The sequence below is a fragment of the Trachemys scripta genome, chromosome 8, assembly GCF_013100865.1.
Source record: "Trachemys scripta elegans isolate TJP31775 chromosome 8, CAS_Tse_1.0, whole genome shotgun sequence".
In the NCBI taxonomy this organism is placed as follows: Eukaryota; Metazoa; Chordata; order Testudines; family Emydidae; genus Trachemys; species Trachemys scripta.
The window spans coordinates 29,153,921-29,181,453 of NC_048305.1; the positions used below are offsets into that span (position 1 = coordinate 29,153,921).

The window sequence follows — 27,533 nt, forward strand, 5'->3', positions numbered from 1 at the left end:
CTGGAACAGATGGACTGAGAACATGATGGACTGAAGAAAGAACACAACAGAGGAATCCAGACAAAACATTACTCTCAAGACCATTAGGTGAATTGCTGTCCCTTCTCAACTCTTATCCTTCAAAAATTGTATCTGATGGTCTCAGCTTTTTTCCAATGGCCTGTATCACTGCATAGGATAGGAACATGTAACACATTTTGATATTTGCTTTGCCCTATTAATAGAGTAAAATAAAAATGGCAGATTGGGATAGATTTAGAGTCATTAACTTCTTCACAGCGTTCTTTATTTTGTAAATATCCATGACTTCTCCATTCTCATTCCAAGTTTCTTTAAAGGCGAATATTGATGACTAGTTACTATGCTACAGGGATTGGCCTAAACCAAGTCCCTGGCTCAAACACCCCATAATTTAATAAATTAAGATTTGGCTCTAAACTGCATGACTTGATTCTGCAACTCAAATTACTTAAAGGCTTTAAGCCCTGCCTACAAGACTGTCTGATTGCAAATGAAGTTATCCTTCTTTTATTTTATCAGTAAAGGGCAGTTTATCTGAGAATACTGTTTGCTGAGACATACAATGCAGCAATGTCTTGTTTTGGGCTGCTGCCATTCATTCTCATGCTACATCAGCTTATAGTGCCATCAGTCTTTTACTGTCAGGAGTACAATTAATCATGCTGTTTTTTCGGGGGGTGGGGAGGGAGAGGACAAAAATGATAGTAATTTTTATAGAAAACACTGAAAAGTATTTCATCAATGACAGTCATTTTTCTTCTGAATACATAGCAACAGATTTTCTTACACTGAAATTCTGCCTGTTCCTACAGCATGTCACAAGTACAGTAAATCTGAAACCTATGCTACCAGTACAACACACACATGAACAAATGGAGTCTGCTAAATTAAGCTGCATAAGGCGATATCCCTTTGTTGACATCTGGTCCGGAAGATGAAAAAGAGCTAATAGTACAGTTTATGAGGTGGTGGGGATGAGGAAGAGCTGTATATACTACTTTTCAGATTATTTTCATCATCATCATCAACTAATTACACATACAGTAAATAACAAAATCTGTGGACCATACCCTAAGGTCAGTTTTGATTCCTTTCTTCCTAAGGACAAAAATCCACTGACTGCAATGGCAGCTTTGCTTGAATGAATAAAAATTAAGGTAAGAGCTTCTGGGTTGGATCTGCAGAAATTAGTTATGGATGGTAAAGCCTTGCTAATTCATATGGTCTATTTCCTCCTGTTCCCCTCGGGGGTCACAATTGTTCCTTGCAGTTTACGTAGGACCTAATCCACAAGGTTATTTTCTTTCTCTCTCCCCTGCGCCTCCCTCACCCCCCACACACACTTTTTTTTTTTGCTGAGTACTTACTCAGGCAAAGCTCCCATTCAAGCCAGGATTTGGCCCAATGTACATCCAGGTTTCTGCCCTTCCCAAATACACCATTTGGCATATGAATTCATCTGTATCTCCACTGGTTTTCATAGACATTTTATAACCCAGCATTCTTTAAACATTAAATGTCAAGGATTTTTTAAAAAAAGACAAGCTACAGACTGGGCTCTTTTTTAATCCATAAGGTAATTGGTTTTCTGGAGGACTAACTGAATTTCCCAAATTTAATTTTAAAAGATGCTCCACAGTATCCATTATAGCAAACACTGTCCTGCAGATTTGATTAGCAGGCTCTCTGGACCTGCTTATTTCTGAATTGAAAGTGCAGTACAGCCTGGATAAATGAATTACCTGAGCAGCGGAACTTCTTGCTCTTGATCTGGCTGATTCGTTTGTTGGCAAGGCGACGTGGACTGCTGCATCGAGCGCCGCTGGTTTCTATCGGATTATCCTGCAGGTAATCAGCCAGCCACTTCAAATGGCAGTCACACACAAATGGATTCTGAGCTAAATGTCTGCAAGAGGGATGGGATGTTTAATCAGAAATGACCTGTGACTCTGTACTCCATCATTGTTTTTCACAAACGCAAACCTGAAGAGTAGAGTAATTGAATAAGCTCCCAAAAACTCAGGCCTGGCGGAAGCCACATGGAGCTGCACATGAATGGGAAAATTCTGTGAGCTATCGTATTTCGTAGCTCATTAAGCCTGCTGCAAGTCCTTTCATGGAGGAAGCAAAAATTAATACAGCAAAGCCTGATTCAAAGGATACAGATCTTCTGTCTCCAGTGTTTTCACTTGGAAGCCTGACATGATGTATTGTAATAGAAACACATCTTTCTAGAAACACCTGATTTGAGAGAACATTTTGTGCCCTGGTTTCAAAAGAAGTTTTATTGACAAGCTCAGCTTCCTAGGGATAAAAATCTGGATAAGTAAAGGAGAGCACCTTGGATCAGTGGGCAAAGCCACAAATGAGCCACAGGCCTTCACTCAAGAGTGAAATTAATGTTGCATATTCTATTCAGGGCTGATAGAATTTTTTTGCATTGATTTCTCCTCAATCTAAAATTTTAACTTTTCAGAATAGACAGCTGATGCAAACTAGGGCCTGACTAATATAATTCAGCAAAAGCCTGTGTGAAATACACCAGTCTAGTTGGAAAGGTATTTCACCAGACATTCAAATTGCGGTGATAAAGTTCCTCTAGATTGTCTACAAATATTTCAGGTAGAGGCCTCTTCTGCTCCGCTTAGGCTCCCAGAGGTTAAGATAAAAATTATTTCTGCAGTTGTTTTGGTCCTCTTTGTTGGGCTCAGTGAGGTATTAAATAAAGAAAGTTTGTCAGGACTCTCCCTCTGAGCCTGCTCCCATGGAAATCAATGACAAAACTCCCACTGACTTCAAAAGGCAGCAGGATGCGGACCTCAATCATGAAAGGTCCATTTGTTGGAGAACTGGATGTGGAAAGATGTTAACTTGTGTTTATGAGCAGAGGTATAAGGACATATTCCTGGAGAGTTATGGTCCTACTAGTATTTAGGCATATTTTTCTCTCCAGCTCATATTCCATCCACACTAAATTTATTTTGTTTCCTTGTTCCAGGTATGTTTAGAGGTTGTGGCTTAATATAATGAAAATAACATGCCACCCAGTTGTGGTGGCAGCACCCGAGAGAGTGGAGTCAAATGAGTGTAAAGAGGGGGTGGGGGGAGGAAATGTTCCTTACAGAGGTTACCCAAAGAGGCTAAACATTGTTGCTGCATTGAGCCTGTAAAGTAAAGCCACTCCAGTACTGGAAGGTCCAAAAACTAAATCAACAGTATGTGATGGCAGGCTGTGCTCCATGCTTTAAAAAAAGGCAGAAACTGGAAATCAACTACAACATCAAACTGCCCACGGAGAAGTGTCTCAATGTGAAGCAATGAGGAAAGCTTGATGTACACTCTAAGTAATGGCCCCAAGCTCTGTCTAGAAAAAACATGGAACCCAAGAAGTAACTTTTATAGCTTAACATTCTAAAAATATCGTTTCACTTGGTTTGTTGAATTCATGCACAGCCAGCATTTGCAACAGAGTCATATTAGCAAACTTTTAGCTTTATCTGAAACGAACTGGTTTATGCATACATGTACGTTTTATATAAACCAGATCCATTTATACATCACAGAAATATTTATTTTAATGTCTGCTTGGATTGGTGCAGCAGGTGCTGGCCAAATATTTGTGGCAAATTATCTTCATGATCCCAGCCTCTTGAGCTTGTTTGTTGCTAAAAATAACAATTGTACATTTTCTTTTAGGTGAGCAAACGTACACAAAATTCATTTACATAGTGCAGTGCCTGTCTTGCACTATGTGTGTGCATACGGACACATACAAAGTTTTAGGTCCTTTTTTTAATGAGTTTGCCAGTCAGACTCTGAGAAAGGAGTATTATTCTTTCTTTGGAAGTTCTCACAGCTTTATGATGAAAAATCTTTTCTTTTTTTTTTTTTTTTTTAAATGGAAATATCCTATCTTCTAGAAGTGGAAGGGACCTTGAAAGATCCCTAAGTGGCCCCCTCAAAGATTGAACTCACAACCCTGGGTTTAGCAGGCCAATGCGCAAACCACTGAGCTATCTCCCCCTAAAATTTTATCCTGTAAAATATCAGTTATGATATATACTTATGTATCCAAGAAAAATAAGGGGTTTCTGACCCCTTTCCTAGTCCTAATGCTTTAATATCTTCTCACACTAAGACTCAGAGAAAACACAATAGATCCATGTTGTTTTTTTTAAATTAATATTTTTACCTGGACCAAATGAATAATAACTTACAGTGATACACATTTACCTCGCATGCCTAGAATGTCAATTAAAATGTAGCTTCAACTCTTATGAACTATGCAGCAGGTCTCAGCGTCCAGTAGGGATAAATAACAAATATATATGCTCACAGAAAACCATTATGCACATATTTTTAAATATAAAAGTCTGCTGTACATATACCCTACATAGAGTCAAATGCACATGCCCAGTATCCTCCCTATTTAAAACCACTGAATGTCCCCGAATGAAATATTTATATTCATTAATAAATTTATTATATTTATAAGACCCCTGGAAAAGAGGTAGAACCTTGTAGAATTTGGCAGTTCTGAATTTATTCTATACTTTTCTTTCATGTTTTTCTTTTATTTCTGCCAAAAACCAGAAGCTACTGGCCTTGGGTTTCTTCAATATTGTCTTAATGCCAGATGCAAAGGCAGTGCAAAGATAGGGAACATCTTTGGGGAAAAGGGAAGAGCTGTCAGTTGTAGTGTGTCTGCGTACTCACAGAGTCTGGATCGACTGGAGAGGTGCAAAGAGCCCCTTGCTGATGGTCTGCAGTTTGTTGTCATAAAGAGATAGCAGGTTGAGATTCTGAAGATCTTGAAATGTGTTTACCCTGAGGCAGTTGATCTTATTGGCATTGAGAAGCCTGAAAGCAGAGGAAAGGTTTATAATTCACTAATATTGTAATTACCAGATAAAGAGAGACTGAACTTTCGGGTTAACCTAAAAAAAATGAAACCACTCAAACCAAATCATTCTACATTAAAGGTCCTTGGTCTGCCTGTTACCTTAAAAGCAAAAAACCCTACAGTCACCATTAGAGCTATCAAACTGAGGGACATATACAGACATGGGTATAACAGAGCTAGATAAGCAAAAAAAAAAGTCCTGCAAATATATTTTTGTGCACATAAGTTGTACAAGATAATTCCAGAGGAATATTGCATAGGGGTCATGGAGAGAGCTTGCGCCTTAATAATGGTTATATAATTTACACAAAGAGATGATCAAATAGTTGCCCTCCTCCACACAGTGGCTATTGTATGGAAGTCCACTGTAAGAGGCAGACAGGGCACTTCTTTTAACCCCTAGTCAGCAGGAGTTTGAACCCTGCATGAAGCTGCTGAAGTTCTGACCACCTCATTGCAGATGTTGTGGCTAGTTAGTTTTATCAGAGAACAGAAGAAGAGAGAGAGTCTCCTGAGGGACAGGAAACTAGGGCAGTAGATTCTGGAACAAAAATCTAGGGAGAGCCAAGCTCTTTTGACAGTTATGCCTGTTACAGGTTGAGTTACTAATAAAGCCAAAACCCTGGAATGGGGTGAATTTGAACACTTCACTCAGGGCACGCTTACATGAGGGACACAGACTGGCAGTTCACCGTACATAATTGCATACGAAGTATTATTATAGGAGAATATTCCATTTAGCTTCCATAGACCCTGAGCTATTTAATGCTGGCTTGCAATGATATGCAAAGATAGACCCTTTACATTTAGTGTAGTCCATAGATATCACAAGCAACATGGTTTCTATGATGACCATAAAGAGATAAGAAACAACAAATTCAATCACACTTCTCTATTACCTTGTACATCCCATCAATCTATGTTCTGTCTATGGGCTGTAAACTCCAAGGGATTATCTATATGTGTGTACTATACAGTGCCAAGCAAATAATCATTGCCAAAAATGTACATTAGTAACATAATAAATAAATGTAATATGAACCTTATTTAAGTCTCATCGCTTCTAGTTTCACAGCTTATCCACCAGCATTAACTAAGTGGAATGATCATTTTGGGGCCAGACTGTAGCTTTCAGCTACTGGCCACATTAGTGCAGAAGGGTGAGAGAGGCCATGTAGCAGTGGGAGTTTCAGGAAGAATTCTGACCAGCTCAGCCAAGATTTCTCCAGAGGCTTTGGGGAACACATGTCAGAATGGGAGTTTCACAACCCTTATGAGGTGCAGGTTCACTCACCCCTTTGAGTGAATAGTACAAACAACCATAGTGCCTGCCTTCTCCACTTCAGTTATGTCAGTCTCCTGTGCAGGTGTGCAAGGGGAATAGTACAGAAGAAGGCATCTCAGTGCCTCTCCCACCTTGCACATCTGCACAGAGGACACATAATAATCCAGATTTAGTCCATTCATCCAGAAAATCAATACTGAATGGATAGCACCAAGGAAAGCTTTCCCCTACCACCCAGTCATGGTCCCATCAACTCCGACATGTATGGACAATCTTCACCAGTAATAAGGGAGTGCAGTCTTCATTGCCCATTCAGGCACAACTTTCAAGTACTACCAACCTGAGCCATATTCAAGATTGTGGCCTACAAATTTAAGACCTCGCACCAATCTAGACATCATCTTTTTTGTGTTCTACTGTAGTTTCTGAAGTGGCTTATGTTTCTTCAGGACCTCTGAAGTGTCTTGGCTAAAGCTTTTTCCCCAGAGTTGTTTACCTAAAGAATTCTATAGTATTTTATTTTTTGAAGGGATGCTTATCTTCATTGAAACGATTCAGTAAATCTGTCATCAAACATATATGAAACTGACCTCTCCATTTAACTTCAGTGATCCACCAAAGTTATCCATAAAATCCTTAACTATCTTTGAGCTTTCTGAAACTGACAATGGACTTTCACCAGGCAACAACTTTTTAAAAAGGAAATCTTATTCGAGTTGGTAAGACTGAAACAGTAAGGGTGAAAGTCTGTTGCAATGGGACCTGAATCTGATTGCTGCTTCTGTGTCCTGCCTCAATAATAGTAATAGGATTGTGTTTGCAGGGAGAAAGGTATCTTTGCTTCCTGAGCAAACTAGCATGAAATCTTAAATAACACTTGAGGGTGTATTACACAGGAGTATTGTCTCCTGCACTAGCTTGCACCTCTAGCCCTAAGGACAATAGGGCACATTCTGTCAGGTAGAAGCACATGCCAGCTAGGGTCATGTCTTGCTGCTCTCTTTCTCCAACAAAGCATGCCATGCAGAGCTTTCTTAGTGCTATCCTACCTTTCAACTACAAGAAGTCTTTCATACAAATTAAGGCCATCACTACTCTGTACTCCCCATTTTATTTGGGGGGTGCCCCAGATATTGCACTAAAGTGTAACAATAGTTGTGCTAGTAAATACTCAGTTGTAATACTTGGAAACAGAGGGTCCTTTTCTCAAGGATTTACAGTGTATAGATCTTTGATGTAATAATGTGTCAGAATACAGCTTCCCTGCTTAACCAAGGAGGAAAAAAAATCAATATGAATTCACCTGGATTTTCTTCATGATGCCGTGCAGCAGGCTACTGGTCTATCATGGGATAAGGTCCAATAGAGGGCAATGAGGGATAAATGTGGGCAGCTCTTGCTTGAACAAACAGCTTACAGCATTTTACAGAACTGAAACCGTTGCCTCAAATACGGGGCTTACAAGAGCACCCTGCCCCCTGGGCAGCTTAAAATTCTGTGACTGGTGATTATGTGGCATGTAACCTAAAATCTTACTGACCCTAGCTGTACTACAGAGTAATTTTCACATTAGGACACTTGAATAATTCCTCCAGTGTATTAGGCATGCTGAAGGTTTGCTTCAACAGCAGGCATCCAGATCATCAGTTAATGACTTGTTCTTATGATTTTCACTGTGTCCAAGACAAAGTAATCACCATTATCTCTGAGTTCTCATGCAGTACATGTCTCTCTCTCTCAAACTGATACTTCATCTCTTTATGAAACACAGGTCAACACATTATAGAAGGCATCATACAAAGAGGCTAGGTTTTGAGCTGTTCCCCCAAACAGGCACTTATGAGCCCTTCAGCTATCACCTCTCTTCTTATCTACTATCCCCATTTGTTATTTCCCTCTTTTAATGTAAAATTCACTAACTGCTGTGTTTCAAGAGGACTGTCCCATGATCATATTAAAAACACATCGTAGTACTGATCACAGTGCCCCGAACCATCCTCCAGCTGTCACTTGCTCAGAGCTGGATGATTTGTACTGATGCACCAATGTTGGATGAAGTAAAGCGCACCATCCGCAAACTGAAAAACAATGCACAGCCAGTGCTGATGGCATTCCCTCAGAGCAGCTAAAATGTGCTATTGGCCCTGTAGTAGAATCACTTCTGGCTGTCTTTTGCCTGGTGTGGAAAACTGGAACTGCCAACTGCCTGGAAGGACAGTAATGTAATCTCACTTTATAAGGGTAAAGGACTGTGCAGTGAATGTAAGAGCTACAGGACAATCATCTTGTTGTCCATGCTAGGGAAGATGTTTGTGCATGTTCTGCTGGTGCGTTTGGAGCCCTGCTGCATCAGAAGCATTGCCCCCAACAGTCAGGCTTTACGAGGAACAGGCCATTTTGGCCCTCCGCTTGCTGTCAGAGATACATCATGAGTTCAAGTAGCCCCTGCACGTGGCGGATGTCAATCTTAAAGCTCTGTTTGATTCAGCTAACTGAGTCATGCTCTGGAAGGCCTTAAAGGGCGTAGGCGTCTCAACCACTGGGTGATCTCTCGCTCTCAGACCTTGATTATGTGGATGACGTCGTTCTTCTACTACAGAGCCCTGACAGGTTTTGCAAGGCACTCCAGCAAATGGAGGAGGAGTCAGCTAAGGTTGGCCTCCATGTTTCGTGGTCAAAGACAAAGCTGTAAAATCTAGGGATCAGGTCCACCCATGACCACAATCTCTTTGACTAATGAAACTGTCAAAGCAGTCTCCAGCTTTTGCTTTTTGGGATCTGTACTCACCAGTTCCTCACATGGGGGTTCTTCACCGGATTGGCATCACAGTATCTGCCATGGGTCTTTTACAATGAATATGGAATCAACATCATCTCGGCACAACCATCAAGTTCAGGATCTATTTCAGCTGTATCCTCTCCGTACTGCTGTATGGTTGTGAAACATGGACACTATGGCACTCAGACTGGGCAATTCCATACAAAATGCCAAAATTGTACACTGGGCATAAAGTGGAACAACTTCATTTGTAATGCAGATGTTTACGGTTGCTCCGATCTACAGATTACTGGGGCCACTGTCCACAAACAGCATCTTACGCTTTTCGGACATGTCACAAGAATGCCACAAGACATTCCAGCAAATGCCGGTCTCCAGGTGGCTTGTAACATCCGGGATAAAATTCCACCAACCGAGGATGGAGGGGACCCGGAGGCAAACCCCCTGTTACATGGGTGTGTCAAGTCTGTTCCGATGTTGGACTCTTGGACTGTCTAGCCTTGCTACCACATAGGAAAGGACCAAATGGTGAACAATCACTACGGCCAACCATTCAGCTAAGTGTTGAAGAAGAAAAAGTAGTACTGATGCCGTATGAGATTACAGCGGCACATGCAAATTCCTTCCCTTTGGGCTTGGAGGATAGATTTGACTTCACATCCAAATTGGAAATCTTCTCCATTGTGCCTCCTTTTCTGCTGTTCCTCCAGCTCTCTCTGGATCTCTCCAACAACCCTCTAACATTCCCAGTAGCTGTTGCCAGTGATTTATGGTGCTGCTTTTGATACCCTTTTATCCACTATCCAGAAATGTAACCCCACATTATAATGCAATCTCTCTCTCATTTCCATTTCCAGCCCCATACTGATCACATTAACAGGATCTCTGACTTCCGCTCTGGATTTGAGTATCTGAAGGGATATTTTTTATTTGAAGCCAAAATGTTACTTAATCTTCACACATGCCTGTACAGGATTGTGCACCACAGTTTGAATCAGAATCAGCTTCCAGAGTTCCTGCATTATGCATCTGAAGGAAGCATTTTCTGATATTATGCACCACTAGCTCTGTTTTTAATGACTGAAATTATTATCTCGCTTTAATGTGTGCAGATATAAACCATGCCCTTCAGTTCACACCATGTACTATGGCAACAACAGCAGAAGAGGCACTGAACACGAGATACAACAGTAGCAGCACTGGGAACAAACTATTTTAGAGTAAGTACTCCCAATTCTTGGAATAAAATAAACCATTTTCTGTGAACCACACCCTGACAGAGGAGTGATTGCTCAATAGAGTGCACCCAACCCACCAATCAAGGAAATAATTTAACAGAGAGAGAGAGATACAGCAGAACTTCTACGCCCAAGACTGAGAGACTCATTGAGTGGCTGAATTTTACCAGTAAGTAACACAAGTAGAACTTTAGGAAAATGCAATACAAAATGTGTTTTGATATTTCTTGCCAGTGGTGGCACTACTAGCTCATGCCTATGGGTGGCTAAACAAGATGCACGACAATAGGAATTTAAAGAGTGGTGGCCCTTCCATGCTGCACATCCCTCACCTGAGGTCTAAAAACTATACACAACAATATTTATAATGTCATACACGTCTACCTCGATATAATGCTGTCCTCGGGAGCCAAAAAATCTTACCGCGTTATATTGAACTTGCTTTGATCCACTGTAGTGTGCAGCCCCCCCCCTCCCCCGGAGCACTGCTTTACCGCGTTATATCCGAATTCATGTTATATCGGGCCGCGTTATATCAAGGTAGCGGGGTATTTATAACAAAAGGGAAAGAAGATATCCTTAATAGACTACTATAGTCTCATAGGAAACAGGCAACAGGTACAAGAGCAGAGTAAGAGACTTACTGATCATATAAGTATCGTACATACAGAAATATCTCAAAACAAAATGGTTTTCAGAACTGTCCCTGAGGCATTTTAAAAGTAACTGTGTGTTAACTATAAAGTCAGCATTTAAATAAATAATGGCAAACAATTAGGAAAGGAGGAGTAAGAAAAACTCAAACACCCATTCTGAGCAAATCATGAACATCCCCAGTATTAGAAACCAGAATTTACAGAGTTTGACACTTTCCTGGTAAATATTTGCCACTATTTGCAGTAATACAACCAGAAACAACACTGTGAGAGGTAACACTGCTGTGAGAGGTACTACAGAAATACAAATCTGGAGCGATTGAGTCTATATATACACCCAAGATATATAGGTATACTTCCTACTTTAAGGATAACAGAAAGTAATGAAAAAAGGGACTTGTTTATGTGAACTAGAATGAGAACTGACATAACCAATTAGAACTGGGAACTCAGTTAATTCACACCATACTTCTGTAACCAACAGTTGCTGTTCTGTAGAGGATATATAGTACCCATGAAATATACCTCTAGTACCTGAAACTACACAGGACAGATACAGAAAAAACTTAGAGGTAGAGCAGGTTGGAATTTTTTTGTCAAAACATTTCTGACAGAAAATGTCAGTTTTTAAAATTCAAAACATTTAGAAAATGTGTAAATTTTGATGAAAATTCCCACCCAAAAAATTTTTTTTTAAGAAAATTTTCATTTAGGAAAATACTGGACTTTTTTTTTTCAGATTTCTGCACTTAGTTTAGATTTTTTTCATTTTTGTATTGTTTTAATTATTGTAATTATTATGTATTATTGTTATTATTACTGCATTACTGTTGTAATAATCCAGTTGGACACTGATGACAAACAGGAGATAATTGTATCTAGTAAAGAAGATAAGATGGTTGAATCAGTACTATTTAGCAGCTGATAAGATATGATAAATGATAAGATAAATCACAAATATTTCAGTGATTATATTATGCTGTATTAAATAACATAAATGAACCATGAAGTAGGCATGTATGGAATGGACTACCCTTCAGGAAAGTTTCTTCCAACCCCCCTTTAGTTAGAAGTTGACTTATGCCCTGAAGGATGAAGGTTTATATCCCTTCCAAAGCTCTTAATTACACTTTACTCCTATTATAACAACTTTGGATATTGTTTTAATCCATGTAAATGTCCTGTTTTATCCTGTTAAGATCCTGGCACAAACCATTACATCAAACATGTGCATTAGGTAAACCCATGAAATAAATACTGATCTCAATTCCTCTAAAATATTATAGATGAGAAAGCCAGCTACCTCAACAAGCAGAAAAATGGATTCTGTTTAGACACTGCACCTTTTAAAAACGGTGCTCAAAAAAATGACAAGAGTTTCATTCTGTTTAGAGTGTTTTTGAAAGAGGGGATGGTTAGCAGAGTATTTTGCAGCCTTATCTTAGCAGGACCTTACCAATATTTCTCTTGCAACAAATTATGGTGAAAGTAATTTCCACTAATTTTTCTCATTGTGTTATCAGCCTAATCGGATGTGATTTATACACATGTGGTACAGCATTCAAAGATAAGTTAAAAATTCAAGAAGAAATAAAACCACATGCTACTTAGAGGGATGATGGATTATTAACTCAGCTCTCTGTTTTCATCCATCTGGATATGTTAAAAAAGTGTGGAAAAGATCACTCAGAAGTCTAAGAGCCCATATCTCCATAGTATAAGGGAAAGTGACTAAAGACCTATGGGTTGCACTCTGTTAAAAGCCCTGAGCAGTACACAACTCTATTACAATACTATGATCGTGTTACCTGAAAGAGCGAATTCGTCCAGGCACGCCGTAATAATAATGTGTTTCAGCTAAGTCCTTTGAAAGAAAGTGTACTGAGCTGGCACAGTAATGGTATCAGATGTTCATAAGTTCCATCTACATAATTAAGATGGTCTCCCAATTGAATTATATACACAAGCACAGTGTCAAGTAATTAACATTTAAATAATATTTTGAACTTCCAAAACAAAATGATTGAAAATAATTGTTTTTTTAAGAGTAAAGAGGAATGCTGATGAGGCTTTCACCCCAATAGCATTTTTATTTTCTGCTCAGTGAAGACAAGTAATCAAACTATCAGCAAATAACTATATAACTCAAAGTTTGAAACAGCAGCCTAGCAACCTTAATGTACTCGGAAGACTGCAGGTTGCTCTCTGTTGCTAGTGGATGGATCAGAAATCATTCTAAGTACATTAATAAGCTGAGGGAAAGCAAAGGGGAGAAAAGCTGCACAGAGCCACTGTGAAGCTATTTCTTCCTCCTTTTAGTTAGCTTTGTATTATGATAACAATGACAATACAGTTAGAATTAAAACAGCCAATATTCTGTCACTTGACCGATGGGGCTGTTTAGGGACTTCTTTGGGGAAAATCAGAACATGATGGGAAAGAGCAGGCTTAAAATACATAGGAGATTTGTAAGGAGGTAGGTGACTGAAGTTATTTGCATGGATATCAGTAGAATTCAAATCAAATGTGCACAACTCTTATTAAATACCTACAGCAAAAGGCTTCACCTACATTCAAAGTCCCTGTGTGGGAGATATTAAGATATGTCTACACTGCAAACCTGTGTCAGCTGACTCAGGGTCACAGAGCTTGGGCTGTTGGGCTATTTAACTGTGGTGTAGATGTTCTGGTGCACCTGCAGCCTGATCCCTGGGACCCTCCCACCTCGCAAGATCCTACAGCCTGGGTTCCAGCCCAAGTCCAAACATCTACATTGCAATTAAACAGCCCTTCAGACCAAGCTAGCTGGCAAGGGTCAGCCATGGGTTTTTAACTACAGTGTAGTCATACCCTAAGAAGGGAAGCTGCATCAAGACACTGGGAATCAGGACTCGGGTTCTATTGACTTGCTCTATCATAGAGCAAACCACAACCATTTTTACTCACCCATATCTCAAGGGTGATGTGAGGCTTAATTAATGTTTGTAAAGGTGTTGGATACTCAACTAGCTGGTTACATCCTCTTTAAAGCCAGAAGTTAGCGTAGAGTGGTATTCAATACAGATAGCTGTGGCCACAAGGGTGTCTATATACAGTATTTTGACACCTTTACAATTTCTATCTAGGTGGAGCTTGCCAAATGCTGCTGTGATCAATCTGAAATATGGCCACCAACTGTTTGTATCCAAATTGTATATTTTTTCCTGAAAGTATTCTCCTCTTGAAAGGTATTGCAAATATTGATGTCCTGAGCTAAAAAGACTCTCCCTCTGAGAAAGATGGAATACATCTAATGCCATTTGTTTATCTGGCATCAAAGTATTAACGTATCAGTGGATTTCACTGAAGAGACTATATTACAGATTAGTTGAGAAAGCAATGAGAAATTAAATGTCATTATTTCCAACAAAAACTAAGCACTGAAAGACCTACACTCTTTCCAGACTTAAGCCAGTATAATCCTCTTTGTAGTAAAATGGGGTGGAAAAGGCTAAGATTTGAAAAGAATTCCCCCTCCCCAGAAATGAACTCTTAATATGCATCACTATGATACAGTTAGAAGAAAAAAAAGTGCTTGTCATTACCAGTAGTTGGCATAACTACCAATAAAAGATATTACAAAACTGTGATTAGCGTGCTATGGAAGATGAAGAAGGCTCCTAGCAGTCTGATATCAAGAGCACAAAGCTTGCTACCTGTCATCTGCCTCAATATATTTAAAAAAACACTGATGTATATCTTTTTCCATATTATGACTGACCACCAATATTTCTGCCAGGATTCAGCTGACAATGCCAAGAGCTAATTCATTATCAGTTTTTCTCAGCGGTTTAGACAAGGAGGTGAAGACAAAGAATTGTTCCAGTGGAAATTAAAAAGGGAAATTCCAAAAGGTACAATTTAATTATTCATGTTGGAATTTAATCATGGTGCAGTGTAACATTTTTGACTATGACAGATTTTAAACACTTCAGTTTTACTTCTCCTCCAAAAGATGGCAGCTCAAGTTGAACGATGACTAACACTATGCTGGGGTATTTGTGACTGTGAGGAAAGAGAGCAGTTGAATTACCAACACCTCTTGTCACAGCCCCTGGGCTTCCTGATAGGTTCTCCAATTTAGATACTGACCCTGTTCAGCTTATGAAAGCTAATGAGATCATAGCTGATGTATAGCCACATAACACATCAGCTAAGTTTGTAATATTACCACAAGAGTAACATAAACACAGAAAGCTTGAAAGGGAAAAAAAACACTACAAGCAGCCTGAAAATAATTTTAAAGCTTATTATACAGATCTATACAGAGAACCTTCTTCTCTACTCTGGATTAGACACTGATCTGATAGTCCTCCTGTTCTCCCCAGACAACAAGACAAAAGTGTCCCATGTGATCCTGCTAAGAATTGAAGATGGTCACTTGTTCCATAAGTAAAATGCTGTGATTGGTGCCACGGTAAGCAATCCTTTGTTTAGAAGTGACAGGATACACTGTAAAGCGAAATGTTCCAGTTTGTAAGGTGTCCAGTAAGGCCCAAACTCACAAGGTACTCAGCTCCCTCAACTCCCAGTAAAGGACTGGATTCTGGGAAATGCTCAATGCCTTCTAGGACCACAGCTTCTCCAAGGTATAGGTTCCTCACAGAATTTAGTAAATGAAAATCTTACATGGCTTTCAAGCAGATGCTGTTTATGTAGGAGATACAACAATCCAAATAAAGCACAAGAAAATCTGACAAATTTTAGACCTATACAAACATCTGCTCAGTCAAACACCATATTGCATTCACTGAGTCTGCCTGTTTCTAATGTAACCATTTAACCTGAGATACAGAGCATCTTAATGGAACATCACTATCCCCTGCAGTGCTTCCAAGCTTGTTTAATTTGCAGTGAGAACACAAGTGCATGGTCTGCATAGCTTTTTCAAAAGAAAACAAAAACATCCCCGCTTTTCAGAGGGATTGGAATAAAGGCGGTGTGGAATACACATATTTTTATTTGGTTTTGATTCATAACCATTGAATTTTGCTTTGTTCTGGGTTTGCTCAATTCAAAGCAAAATAAAGTAGAAACCATAAATTATTCTTTTAAAAATGCAAAATCATGACATTGACCCAGATTCATTCAGAAATACAAGTGGCTTAAGTCCAACAGTTCGGATGCATTTGCTCAGTCAGAAGTGTACTGAACATTTATTGTGTGTTCTGAAACAGTTAAAAAAACTGATCCAGGCAAGAAGGCACATGGACCCACGCACGCATGCACACAGAAAACCCTCACTGGTTTGAAAGACAGTTAAGTATTTTCAAGAGCAAGAGAGTGCAAATTCATTTTAAATGATTTTTCATTAATACCATGGGAGTACAGAATGTTTTGAAGACTGGACTGCAACTGCATCTAGTTGTGAACAGAAATTGGTGCTTAGAAAGTGGAAAAGCTCTAGGGTCCTAGTTTTAAAAGACTGGGATGTCAGCTTGGCAGAAATTGCTTCATCCAGGCACCTTATTTATAAGACTAAATGACTAAACAGAAGAATTTCATGGGATAGGAAGAATTTATCTTTTATCGGAAGAGAAATACAGGTGTGCTGATGATAGGTAACATGAGGTCACTAGGGAGTGTTGGGGGTAAGCAATGAATGGTGTGCAATGAAGGAAAAATATTGTTATGGAAAAATATTGTTTGCTCACAGGTTTTGTTATTTTTATATATAATTTTGTAGCACTGGTTAAAACTAATAAAGATATGTTACTTCAAAGATTATATTGGAGGTGCTGGACACAGTGGTGCAGAGCTTGGTGCTTTCAAGTTTGCAGAGAGATTGTGAGAACTTTTCTGCCTTACATCACCTTAGGTGGGTTAGCACCTCTCTACATTCTCTTTGAGCTTCAGATTCTAACTAACTCAAATCCAATGGCTAAGCATCGAGAATTTGGTGGAAACGCTGTGCGATAACTGAATTCCATGTGGCACTCATCTAGAATTATAAATCAACTCACAGGCTAAAACTGACACATAACCTCACCCAACCCTCTCTGGAGCTTCTCTAAGTGGTCTGAATGGCTTGGTGGTGCAAAACTGGGCTGGAGATGTTGTGATAATAGCATCTCTTGTGGAAGTACCAGAAATCTCATTACCAGGCAAAACCCACAACACAGAAGCAGAGGAAAATGAAAAGCAATAAGCGTTAACTAAACAAAAGTTTGATTGGCTTTTAGAAGGAAAAGGCTTGGGAAGAGTGTTCATTTGCACAAGTTTTCAAATGTCAGTGTAATTTCTCACTCTGTATAATTGTATTTTGAATAGACACAGAATGTTAGTAGTTAACACCACACATCACTCAAATTAGTGGGTTGGAACCGGGGTTTTGGCTTGAGCCCATCTCTAATTCTGGAACACCTTTAAAATGTGTTTTATCTGTTTATACTTCAGTCTACAGGCATTGGTATATTTATAGCTCACTCCCCCTTCAATGCACACATTTAACTCTGAAGCTCACTGAAATTACATACATATATAAAATGAGAAGAGAACCGTAAGCTTCTTGAGGATTGTTATGGAGGTGAAGCTACAAGAAGCCCATCATTTTCCAGGTAACAAGCTCTCCAGCACACCAGCATATGGAAAGAGTAAGTACAGGGCTAGATACAAAAGAACAGAAACCACCCTGGAAAACTTTTCCTGTGCATAATTGTCCAATTGGCCTTAGTGAGATCAATCTCTCAAGATTTAAGATCAACACATCACAGCACTAGTATGACCAGTGACAGTGCAAGGCAAATTTCCTTAAGGAACAAGGTTTATTGAAAACTGATACATGTTAGACACTTGATAAACCAGATTACATTCCCTACCTAGGTACCTAATCTCTTTAAACAGAAAATGTTATGATATCCTTTTGGCTCCAGGGACGAAGATACCTCAAAGCATGTGGTGTTTGACAGCAATAAAAACGGTCTGGAAATGTTTGTTTTAATATGGCTGCTTAAAGTGCATTGTTCAGAAGTGAAAAGGACAGTTAGACTCTGTGTGCATTATCCACAATTCATTGGCATGAATCATTTGAATCATAGCTTTGTTTCGCTGCAGGATGGTGTTGCAGATTTAGCCATGAGGGGATAAGCAGAGTACCGTAGTCATCAAGCGTATGTGTCAAACTGCTGCAGAGAAAGAACGAGCCATGGGGTGTTAAGTTTTACCTACTGCATTGTGATTGGCATGTTATTTGGGAAACTCAGGAGTTCTTGAAAGGTCTTGTCCATGTTCCAAGAAAATTGAAAGACAGATGACTAAGTTGCTTTCATTTTATTCCAGCCTCCAGACAGACCAAGAATAGTTTAAAGCCTCCTGGAAAGGTAGTAAAACTGACTGTGGCTAATGTTTACATGAAAACATCCATCTCCAACTGAGGCACTTTCCATTTCTGTAATATTCATATACCTGTCAGACATGCAATGCTAATAAAGCAAATGCTGTTCTACAGCTGCGTTCTCCTTCTATAGATTGTTGCCACAAACTGGAAATGCAAGTTACAGGTCACTAATGAATTCACACTCCAGTTCTCCTTCCTGGAAAATAGTATACCTCGCAACAGGAAAATCTTAGTCCACTAAAACCCCGAGAGGCACTTGATACAGCCTGATAAACTGAGTAAAAGAACATGATCATCACTTCCATGAAAGAAGTTGAGGGTAAAGAACAACCACCCAGAATCTTTACTATTTGGGCTACAAGAAGTTCAGAACATGACTAGTTTGAGCTTGATACAGTCCAAGAAGAGAGGTCCCACTTGCTCATTAGGATACTAGAATCTGTATTGCAACTGGATTCCATGGATATTGCTGGTTTCACTTGTGTATTTATGGAACAGTAAAATCTGGGAGAGCAGCATTCTAATTGAAATCCAATTATAGGGTTATTTATAACTATACGTTAGGTCAGCCAATCAGTAAATTAATCATGGCACAGACTTAAGAAATTACATTTATCCTCCAAATTTTAAATTAATTCAGGAGGGTAATAAAGTTAAATTTAAAATGAAAAGATGGATACTGTCTAACTATGCCTTACTGCCTATAGTATATATGCCTCACCCACAGAATTCTAACCACCACTAACCACCACTCTAGGTGGTCTAAAAGTAGACTAAAATTATGATCTTTCCCACATTCAAGGGACTGACAGGATTGTTAACACCTCTACCCCAATATAACGCGACCCGATATAATACGAATTTGGATATAATGTGGTAAAGCAGTGCTCCGGGGGGGGGGGGGGGTAGAGCTGCGCACTCCGGAGGATCAAAGCAAATTCGATATAATGCGGTTTCACCTATAATGCGGTAAGATTTTTTGGCTCCCGAGGACAGCATTATATTGGGGTAGAGGAGTATTATGGGTCGGATTCTACCATCCATACTGAAGCTGAGAAGCACCTTGCTGTAAAAGTAGGCCACTGATTTTAGTAGAACTACTTGCAGAATTAAGATACTATTCTTCCTAATTAAGAGAGGTCGCATGTGGCCCTACTTTATTACTTTATATACAAAACACAAGGATAGAAAAGTTTTTGTGGGGCTTAAAAGAATAGCATAATTGAGAGCAAACAACTGAGTAGCATTTGCTGTGCAATTTATGAGATTTTCCTCCTAAACCAAAACCTGAGAGCTCTGAGAAGGACCCATGCTCACCCTCCCTTCCTAACAGCATACACTGCTTTACAATGTACCGATACATTTTCAAAAATGGTCCAGTTCAAGCTTAGAAAATTACATTGGCTACCAATGTATTCTAATCAGAGCATTTTTATCAGTGTGTCTCCAGACTAATAAGAAGAAATCCAATCTAGAGCTCACTGAATGCTAAATTAGATCTAATCAGAGGGCAGTTTTCCAACTGTTCAACAGCAGGTCTAAAACCAATCCATGCCATTTATGTTTTAGGGATCCATTAAAATATAACAAACAAATCTGTAATAGCTGCTTCAAAGCCACAGTCAGAAAAATGTGCAGACATTTGTTTGCATTTAAGTATGATCATTCAACTTGATCTCTGCCAACAGCTACTTTACATTCCAAATACCTTCAAAAAGTCATTTAAAAGCCCCCAAAGTAACATTATCCATGAATGCCCTAACTCGGACAATCTTTTAAGATTTATCCATTTAGATCTTCTCATCTTGATGCGGCTCAAATGGTTTAACAACAGTATCTTTGAACTATTTCCCATTACATGGATTTTGTCACTTTAACAAAAAAGTGTCACTTTAGCTAATCTCAGTAGTAGTGTTACAATATTCGGGTTTAAAGAAGTAACATAAAATACGGTGTTACATACACAGAAGGACTATTATATAAATATAAGTGCAGTAAGTAAACCTATCTTTATGTTTCATTCAGAGGTTCTACAGACACATTTTTACAGGACACTTAGATAGCCATATGTTAAGTGATCTTTTTTTTTGCTACTGAGAAGGAACCCATCTGTAACGTGTCCAGCTTTGAATCCAATGACATAGCGTCCTTTTAAATTCACAGCTGTAAAAGGCACCGTGTGAACAGATTTTGACCAAGCTGAATTCTTCATATACTTTCTTCCAACATAACAAAAACAAACAAACACACACACACCCATAACTAGATTGAGGATTATTGGAGTTAAAGGCTCTTTTTGCTTGAAGTTCCTTCGCTGAACTGTATGCTGCTGTTAGAGAACTACAATAACTAATGTGCCTCTTGTAACAATTGTTACTGCACCCAAGTTTCAGAATACTTCAGGATCTACTGTCCTCATGCATAACAAAACAAAAAAAGCCTGCATATTTATTCCATACCTAGTGCACATTCTGGGACCAAAAGTAATTTAAGATATAGAGGACTTGCTGTGAATAGTGCAGGCTAACAGGAAAGGAGTGTGCAAAGGGCAACGGGAGGTAACTGATTGCCTGAAGTAGAGGAACAGTTTGCAGAATTCTCTCCTGAAGACTTATAATAAATCTACCTCGTGTGCTCTTTCTCATCTTGTCTCTTTCCAGAGAAAGGTGATTCAGGTTTGCAACTGAAAAACTTATTGACTAAATTACACACATGAAGTGAGAGGAGAGTAATCCCCTGTGGATTATCGCTTATAGCAAAATTACAAATATTTTAACTCATTTTAGCTTTTTGTCTGTACCAAAAAGTTTATAATCCAAATCTATCTCTGTCTTTGTACAGCCTCTAGTGCAATGGAGTGATGACACAGCTTGAGGCCTCTGAGTAATACAGTACTATAAATAATAATAGTTATTATTTGGATTTTCAACTCAGTGTATGTTGAGACAGACTGAGACTTTATAAATAAGAAGTCTTTTGACTAATTTTGTTGTATTCCACCTAGAAATACTTGATTTCCCTATTTTCCATTGCATTCCCTGTATGTGTTTTATGCGATGCTAATCTATATGGATCAACTTCATCTATTTCTTCGTCTAAGCACATCTTCAGAGATGCAAACCCGAGCTCCGGAAATACAGTTTAAATCAATTTAACTTTTGCCCCCTCTACTGGATGGCTGAAATGGTGGCTGATTTCTCTCTCTCGAGATAGGTTCAAGGTGCTAAATTTTGTTCCCACAAAGTGGAGAAGGCTTGGATCTGGGATTTTAATTCTGTTCCATCTCTATTTTTCCCCAGTGAGTTAATGAAAAATGAATATATTTATAATCCAGAGTAGATCTTTCCTTAGATCATGACATTGTTTTAGTGTAAACCAAATCTGCATTTTAAACTACTTGACTATGTAAATATACTAATGGCACGGGACAGACCATTTGCATTCAAATGGATCCACAACCAATGTAATAAAAATAATAAAGATATGGAACTAGACACTGCAGGTAATTGCAATATCCTTAAATATTACTATTTTGCTTATGAGCGCAGGCTATCTGCAACATGATTGTCAGCGAGGATCTACACATTCACCTACATATGTTACAAATAAATAGAAAATATGAAAAGTAGTATAAAAATTATAAACTGGCATCATCTTACTGGCACTTGGTGGTAACTTTCAGATCTTGAGTTTTTTCATTCACCAACAAGATACTTCCCCTCTTAGAATTAATGTGTTCTTCCTCTTCCTCTCGCAAACTTAATCTACTGTATCAGCTGCCTGATACAGTTACCGAGCTGAAAAATCACACTCACCTTTTCTCTTCTTCACCCCATTGCTATCCTAGTCAGTGAAGTGTCTCAATGAGTTTTCAGTGCATAAGGTGATGGGCCAATAAGGGATTTTCTGAAGTTAAAACTAGAAGCTGAAAAAACTAAAAATCTGGTTAGGCTGAATAATAGTAAAAGAAGAAATCATACTCACAGCAACTGCAGAGAGACAAGTCCATCGAAAAGGCCTTTGGGAATCTCAGTGATCTTATTTCCATAGAGCACTCTGAAAGATACGGGAAACAAAAGAATAGTAAGTAACAGTCCAGCTTACTATCCGCTCATCCCTCTCTGAATTATCATTTTTATTGATCTCATGCACCATGACCACGATCTGTAGCCATTTCATTTAACTACTGATCTCATTTTCTTTTCAGGAGGGCACATGGTATTAAATGAGTTGTTATGATTCAGACTTTGTCTGGTGCTGAAAAACGTCTTTAATGCAGAAACTGGACATTTTCCAAAAACTGTATTTCACTATTTTTCAGCCTGTCTTTTTTCCTTCCTCCCTGTATGAAATGTTTTAACCATTAAGACCCGCTGTTGATGATGAAAAAAGTATAGAATTCAGCATGGTGATGTTGCACTGTTAATTTCTAACAATCTTGAAATACGAACCAGGGATGTGTACATTTTAAAGGACCCTGTCTGGACAAGGTCTGAACGTCTTATGACACCTGAATTGGGCACAGAATGTCACACAAGCAGCATTTTAGGAGGTATTCTGCCCCCACCAGTTGCAATCTCAGCCTGACCCAGTAAATGCAATGGAGCCCAAGAGGGGAAAATAAGGATATATGAATATTTCACAACAACAAAAATGATTCACTTATGAAACTGAGAAAAGATTTGGGAGCATAGATGGGAGTTATTTTGTATAAGCTGGTTCACTGAAAATGCCAGGTGCCTCGACGATGTTCAATATGCACTAATACTACAGTAATATCAGAAAAGTTGCAAAGGGTTTCCCTCAACCCAAGCCAAACATACAGCTGTGGAAAGCAGTGAAAATCACCATCACTGATCAATGGCCAACATATTAAAACAAAACTTTAGATTTTTAGAAGCCATAAAAAGAAAATAAACATTTCCAAGTCTAATGGGGCCTGCACGTGTGTGGCACATTAACATTGGAACAAATAACTGACTAAACAAAAGTCAGTATGAGAGCTCAGGCACCCATTTGTAATTCATATTAATGTTCAATGCTACACTGAGCCAAATTAGCTAATGTCATTGTCTGCCCACCATGTCACAGTGGAAGTCAAACCTTCCCATGCAGCAACAGAGAAACGCAGAAGAAGCACATGACAATGCATCTGATTTTCCTACATCCCACATTTCCATTTATTGTTTCTAATTGAGAGCCTGGAAACATTTACGCAGGAGCTGCTTTGATTAAGTTTGAGACAGGCAAATGTTCAAATGCCCACGTCTGCCTGGCTGTTGTCAGGTCCACACTCCAAAGATATTTTGCCTTTGATATACTGTCAATGGCATGCCTGAAAGTACTGCTGCTAGTAGTTACTTACGGGAGATGCATCTCCATACTGGCCAATCTCACGCTCCATTACCATATCCCCAACCTTTCATCTTCCCGCCTCTCCTGTACAAACGCACACACACTACAGTGTTTCTGGAATACCAGCATTTAAGACAGAAAAACACACCAGAAAGTATGCAGGAAGACCCAGCTGATCATTTCAATGATTCCACATACTCTCAAAGATGTCTTTCGCAACAAGGGGCCTATTTTTGGAGGTTTACCTACAGAAATAAAAGCTGTAAAATGCATGCGCATTTGCTTCCCTAGCTTGAACATTAGTCATTTCTGCTTTTAATGTACGCAGTTTTCTAGTTGTGTGTGCAAATTTGGCACATAAATGTATACATTATTGCATCCCTCAACACCTGAAAATCACACCCAAGATATTTTGCATTAAAATTATAGTCATACCAAGTAAAATACACAATAAAAAAAAAGTAAATACAGGAAATGACTCTATCACACAATTAGTGAATAAACAAAGACACTTCTACCCTTATTTTTCCCCCTCTGAGTCTCATTAATGCTTCATTTCCTCCACAGGCTATTTGGAAGAATGAAAGGATGGCTTTGTAGGGATTTATATTTGTCATTTAGTGCCAGGTAAAGGAAGAGATTTACAGGTACTATCTCCCCTTGCGGCAGGAGGAGGAAGACAATTTCTGGTTGAATTATACCTGCAGTACTCTGATCTCTAAGCTCTTGATTTGAAATTTAAAAATGAGTGAAAAGAGAGTTAAAAGGGACTGCAAGACTGCTTCCTCTCCTCTTCCCTGCTGCTCCCTTCCCTCTCTTCCAACTATACATACCCACAGTGGTGGTCTCTGTTCAAGACAGATACCAATCTGGATGTAGATGAGAGCCATGAAAACAAACACACAATCCTATGTGCAAGAGTGCCCAGTGCATAAATTGTATTCTGCTCATCCCTGGTACTTCTAAACAAGGCTGTTTCTTCTAATGCCAGAATAATTAATACTGAAGAATCGTTTGCTATCTATTTGAGTCAAGCAAACTTTTCACAATACTGCAGGTAGCTTCCTAATGTTAGCGAGTTGTTGTGGCATACATACAGTTGATGCATTCTTAAGAGCAAGTAGAGTCATCAGCCTGCCAGTTCACAGCTAAATGCTTTCAGCATGGCTGCGACCCACATGCTGCAATTCTGTAAGGCACCGGGCAGATTAGGTGGATTTCAGCTAGCAGCAATTTCCTGACTGTCATCAACCTTCCAAACATTGGTAAGAACAGTGCATGAAAAACCCAAACTGCCAGCTGCAATGCAAACATTAGAGCAGAAGCTTGGGAGAATCACCCTGTTAAACTGATGAGGAGATTCTTCACTAAAAACGATAAAATAAAAGCCCCACAGTTATATTCAGCTGTTCATGGAAATTAAAAGTGCTCCTAGAAACAGGCCAATTTATTTTACTGATCTAACTAATTGCTTGGATTCAGAGAACTGAAAAAAGGAGTAATTTTTTACACATTCTTTCCCCTTTATTATATTTAACAAATGATGCATTACAGAAAGTGAACCTTGTTGTTCCTTCACTATTCCAAATAAAGTAGCTTATCTTGTTAGTTCTTCATAGCAAGAAAGACAACAAGCAAACGAAAAACCTAATGAAAGAGGTCAGAAATGCCTTCAAATGTACCATGCTCGTCTGTTTCATATTGTTTGGTCACACACTTTTATGCTCTTACATTAAAGGTGTTATTTATTTGTTCCCATAATATAAGAACTAGGGGCCACCAAATGAAATTAATGGGCAGCAGGTTTAAAACGAATAAAAGGAAGTTCTTCTTCACACAGCGCACACTCAATCAGAGAAACTCCTTGCCTGAGGAGGTTGTGAAGGCTAGGACCATAACAGGGTTTAAAAGAGAACTAGATAAATTCATGGAGGTTAAGTCCATTAATGGCCATTAGCTAAGATGGGAAAGGAATGGTGTCCCTAGCCTCTGTTTGTCAGAGGGTGGAGATGGATGGCAGGAGAGAGATCACTTGATCATTGCCTGTTAGGTTCACTTCCTCTGGGACACCTGGCATTGGTCACTGTCAGTAGACGGTATACTGGGCTGGATGGACCTTTGGTCTGCTCAGTATGGCCATTCTTATGTGTGTGCCAAGAGATGCCTTAAACTTGAAGAAACGTTTAGCAGAACATGATATTTTGTGGGTAAATTTCACTCAAACTGGTGCCAAAATACCACAGTTGCTGACACTCTGAGCAAATATTGATAGATTAGATAAAATAATTAGATAGAAATAAGGAAAGTTCTCTCCACAGTTTGGTGTCTCAGCTTCTGGACTAATCACCTAATGTAAGTGGTTGAAGCAGCACTTCACACCCAGCATTAGAATATACTGTACAGAACCCTAGAAAATATTAAACATGAAACAACCCTGCACTGGCAGGAACTTGGACCAGGAGGACACTAATGCCTTTACTACAATCTCTAGAAGTTCTGAACCCCTTTAACAATCACGAGATTAAGGAATTTGGGATCACATGATCAGCATAATATAGTATAGGCCTTCCATAAGCACCGAGCTTTAGTTGTCTGCTTTTCAAGTACCTGAAATAATGGGTGCAGATTTCTCTCTATTCTCTGACACTTCTGCATGCATTCCCACAAACCTAGTTGCAACTTGCTCAGTTGAGTCAGAGTTCCAGAACATAAAGCTTTTCTCCTGAAAGTTGACCCAGAACTTGCTGGGTATAAAAGCCCAATGTGAATCCTTTACGCTGTACCATATGTTTTCCAGCTAACAGTTCCTTTATTTTGGCTTGGTTATAACATTCTTAGTGAAGTGTCAAATCATGACTTTGTGCAATAGCTTTTTCAGCCCTCAAAAGACTTTTAACTACCTTTCAGACTGTGAAAATGATTCTTGCTATGAAGAATTATGTTTCCAAAATTATGAGGACAATGGCATAGGTTCAACAGGAATAAGAGCTCTCAAAACAGCAGCAAGGATTGTGGGTAATAGCAGCATTAAATTTCTGATATTTTAGGAAAAAACTTGCGCTTTTTTGGTACGGTATTTCATATTTCTGCATAACAATTAGGCCAAATAAATCAAGGTAAAAATACTGGCTGCAATTTGTTACTCTAAAATAGATTCAACATTTATTAAATAGATAGTGTTTTAGCCCAGGATGACACTAGATACATCATCGCACGGCATGTGATGATGCAAAATATGAATGACATGCCAAACAGTAAGAATAGTCTGTATGCCAGCTGATCTAAACTGATAAATCACTTGTGAGCCTAATTCAGATGGGGAAGGATTTCTCATCTTACACAGTTCTGAAATCTACTCCTTCACAACTGAAGGGCTTAGGCTGCTTTGCTGCATCATACAAAATGTCCCCAGACTGTCTGGATAAGGTCTTAGAACTCTGGTACAGCCGAATTAAATGTGCAGAAAGTCTACTGGCTCCCAGAATCCTCTTGTATCTTTGGTACTATGTACAATAAACAGACACTAATCCCTCATCCAATCCCCTCTCTGATAGTCAAGCCAGATGTTTCACTGGATGAACCAAAAATAATTTACTTCAGAAAGTCCATGTGACAGCTGAAACAGAGTAGAAACAGGAAAATGTTCTAAACTTATCCACAATTTCCAGCCTTGTGTATGAAACTTGTATTTTATTAACAGTTACCTAATAAAGGCAAAATAATACTCTAGTTATGCAGGTTGTAAATCTAATATAAAACCTAGCGGTTTTCAAATGTTTGCTTAACACTGAGACAGTGGAGCCCCTTCCAGTCAATCTTTTCTGCTTCCACGTCTTCCCTACAACAACATTATCTCACACACAAAAAGTAATATTAGGATAGTATTATGGAGGCAAGAGAATAACAAGCCTTCGAACATGA

The 27,533-nt window shown here is 39.0% G+C and overlaps 1 protein-coding gene across 2 annotated transcripts in view; it reads right to left on the reverse strand.

The window, feature by feature from the left end:
- The window catches only part of SLIT3 (slit guidance ligand 3), a 780,962-nt gene that overhangs the window by 204,855 nt on the left and 548,574 nt on the right, over positions 1-27,533 (reverse strand). For both annotated transcript variants that reach the window (XM_034778698.1, XM_034778699.1), the window contains 3 exons: positions 22,242-22,313; positions 4,738-4,881; positions 1,764-1,927 (listed from right to left, as the gene is read on the reverse strand). In XM_034778698.1, the coding sequence (XP_034634589.1) occupies positions 1,764-1,927; positions 4,738-4,881; positions 22,242-22,313 (380 nt within the window). The remainder of the gene's footprint in view (positions 1-1,763; positions 1,928-4,737; positions 4,882-22,241; positions 22,314-27,533) is intronic.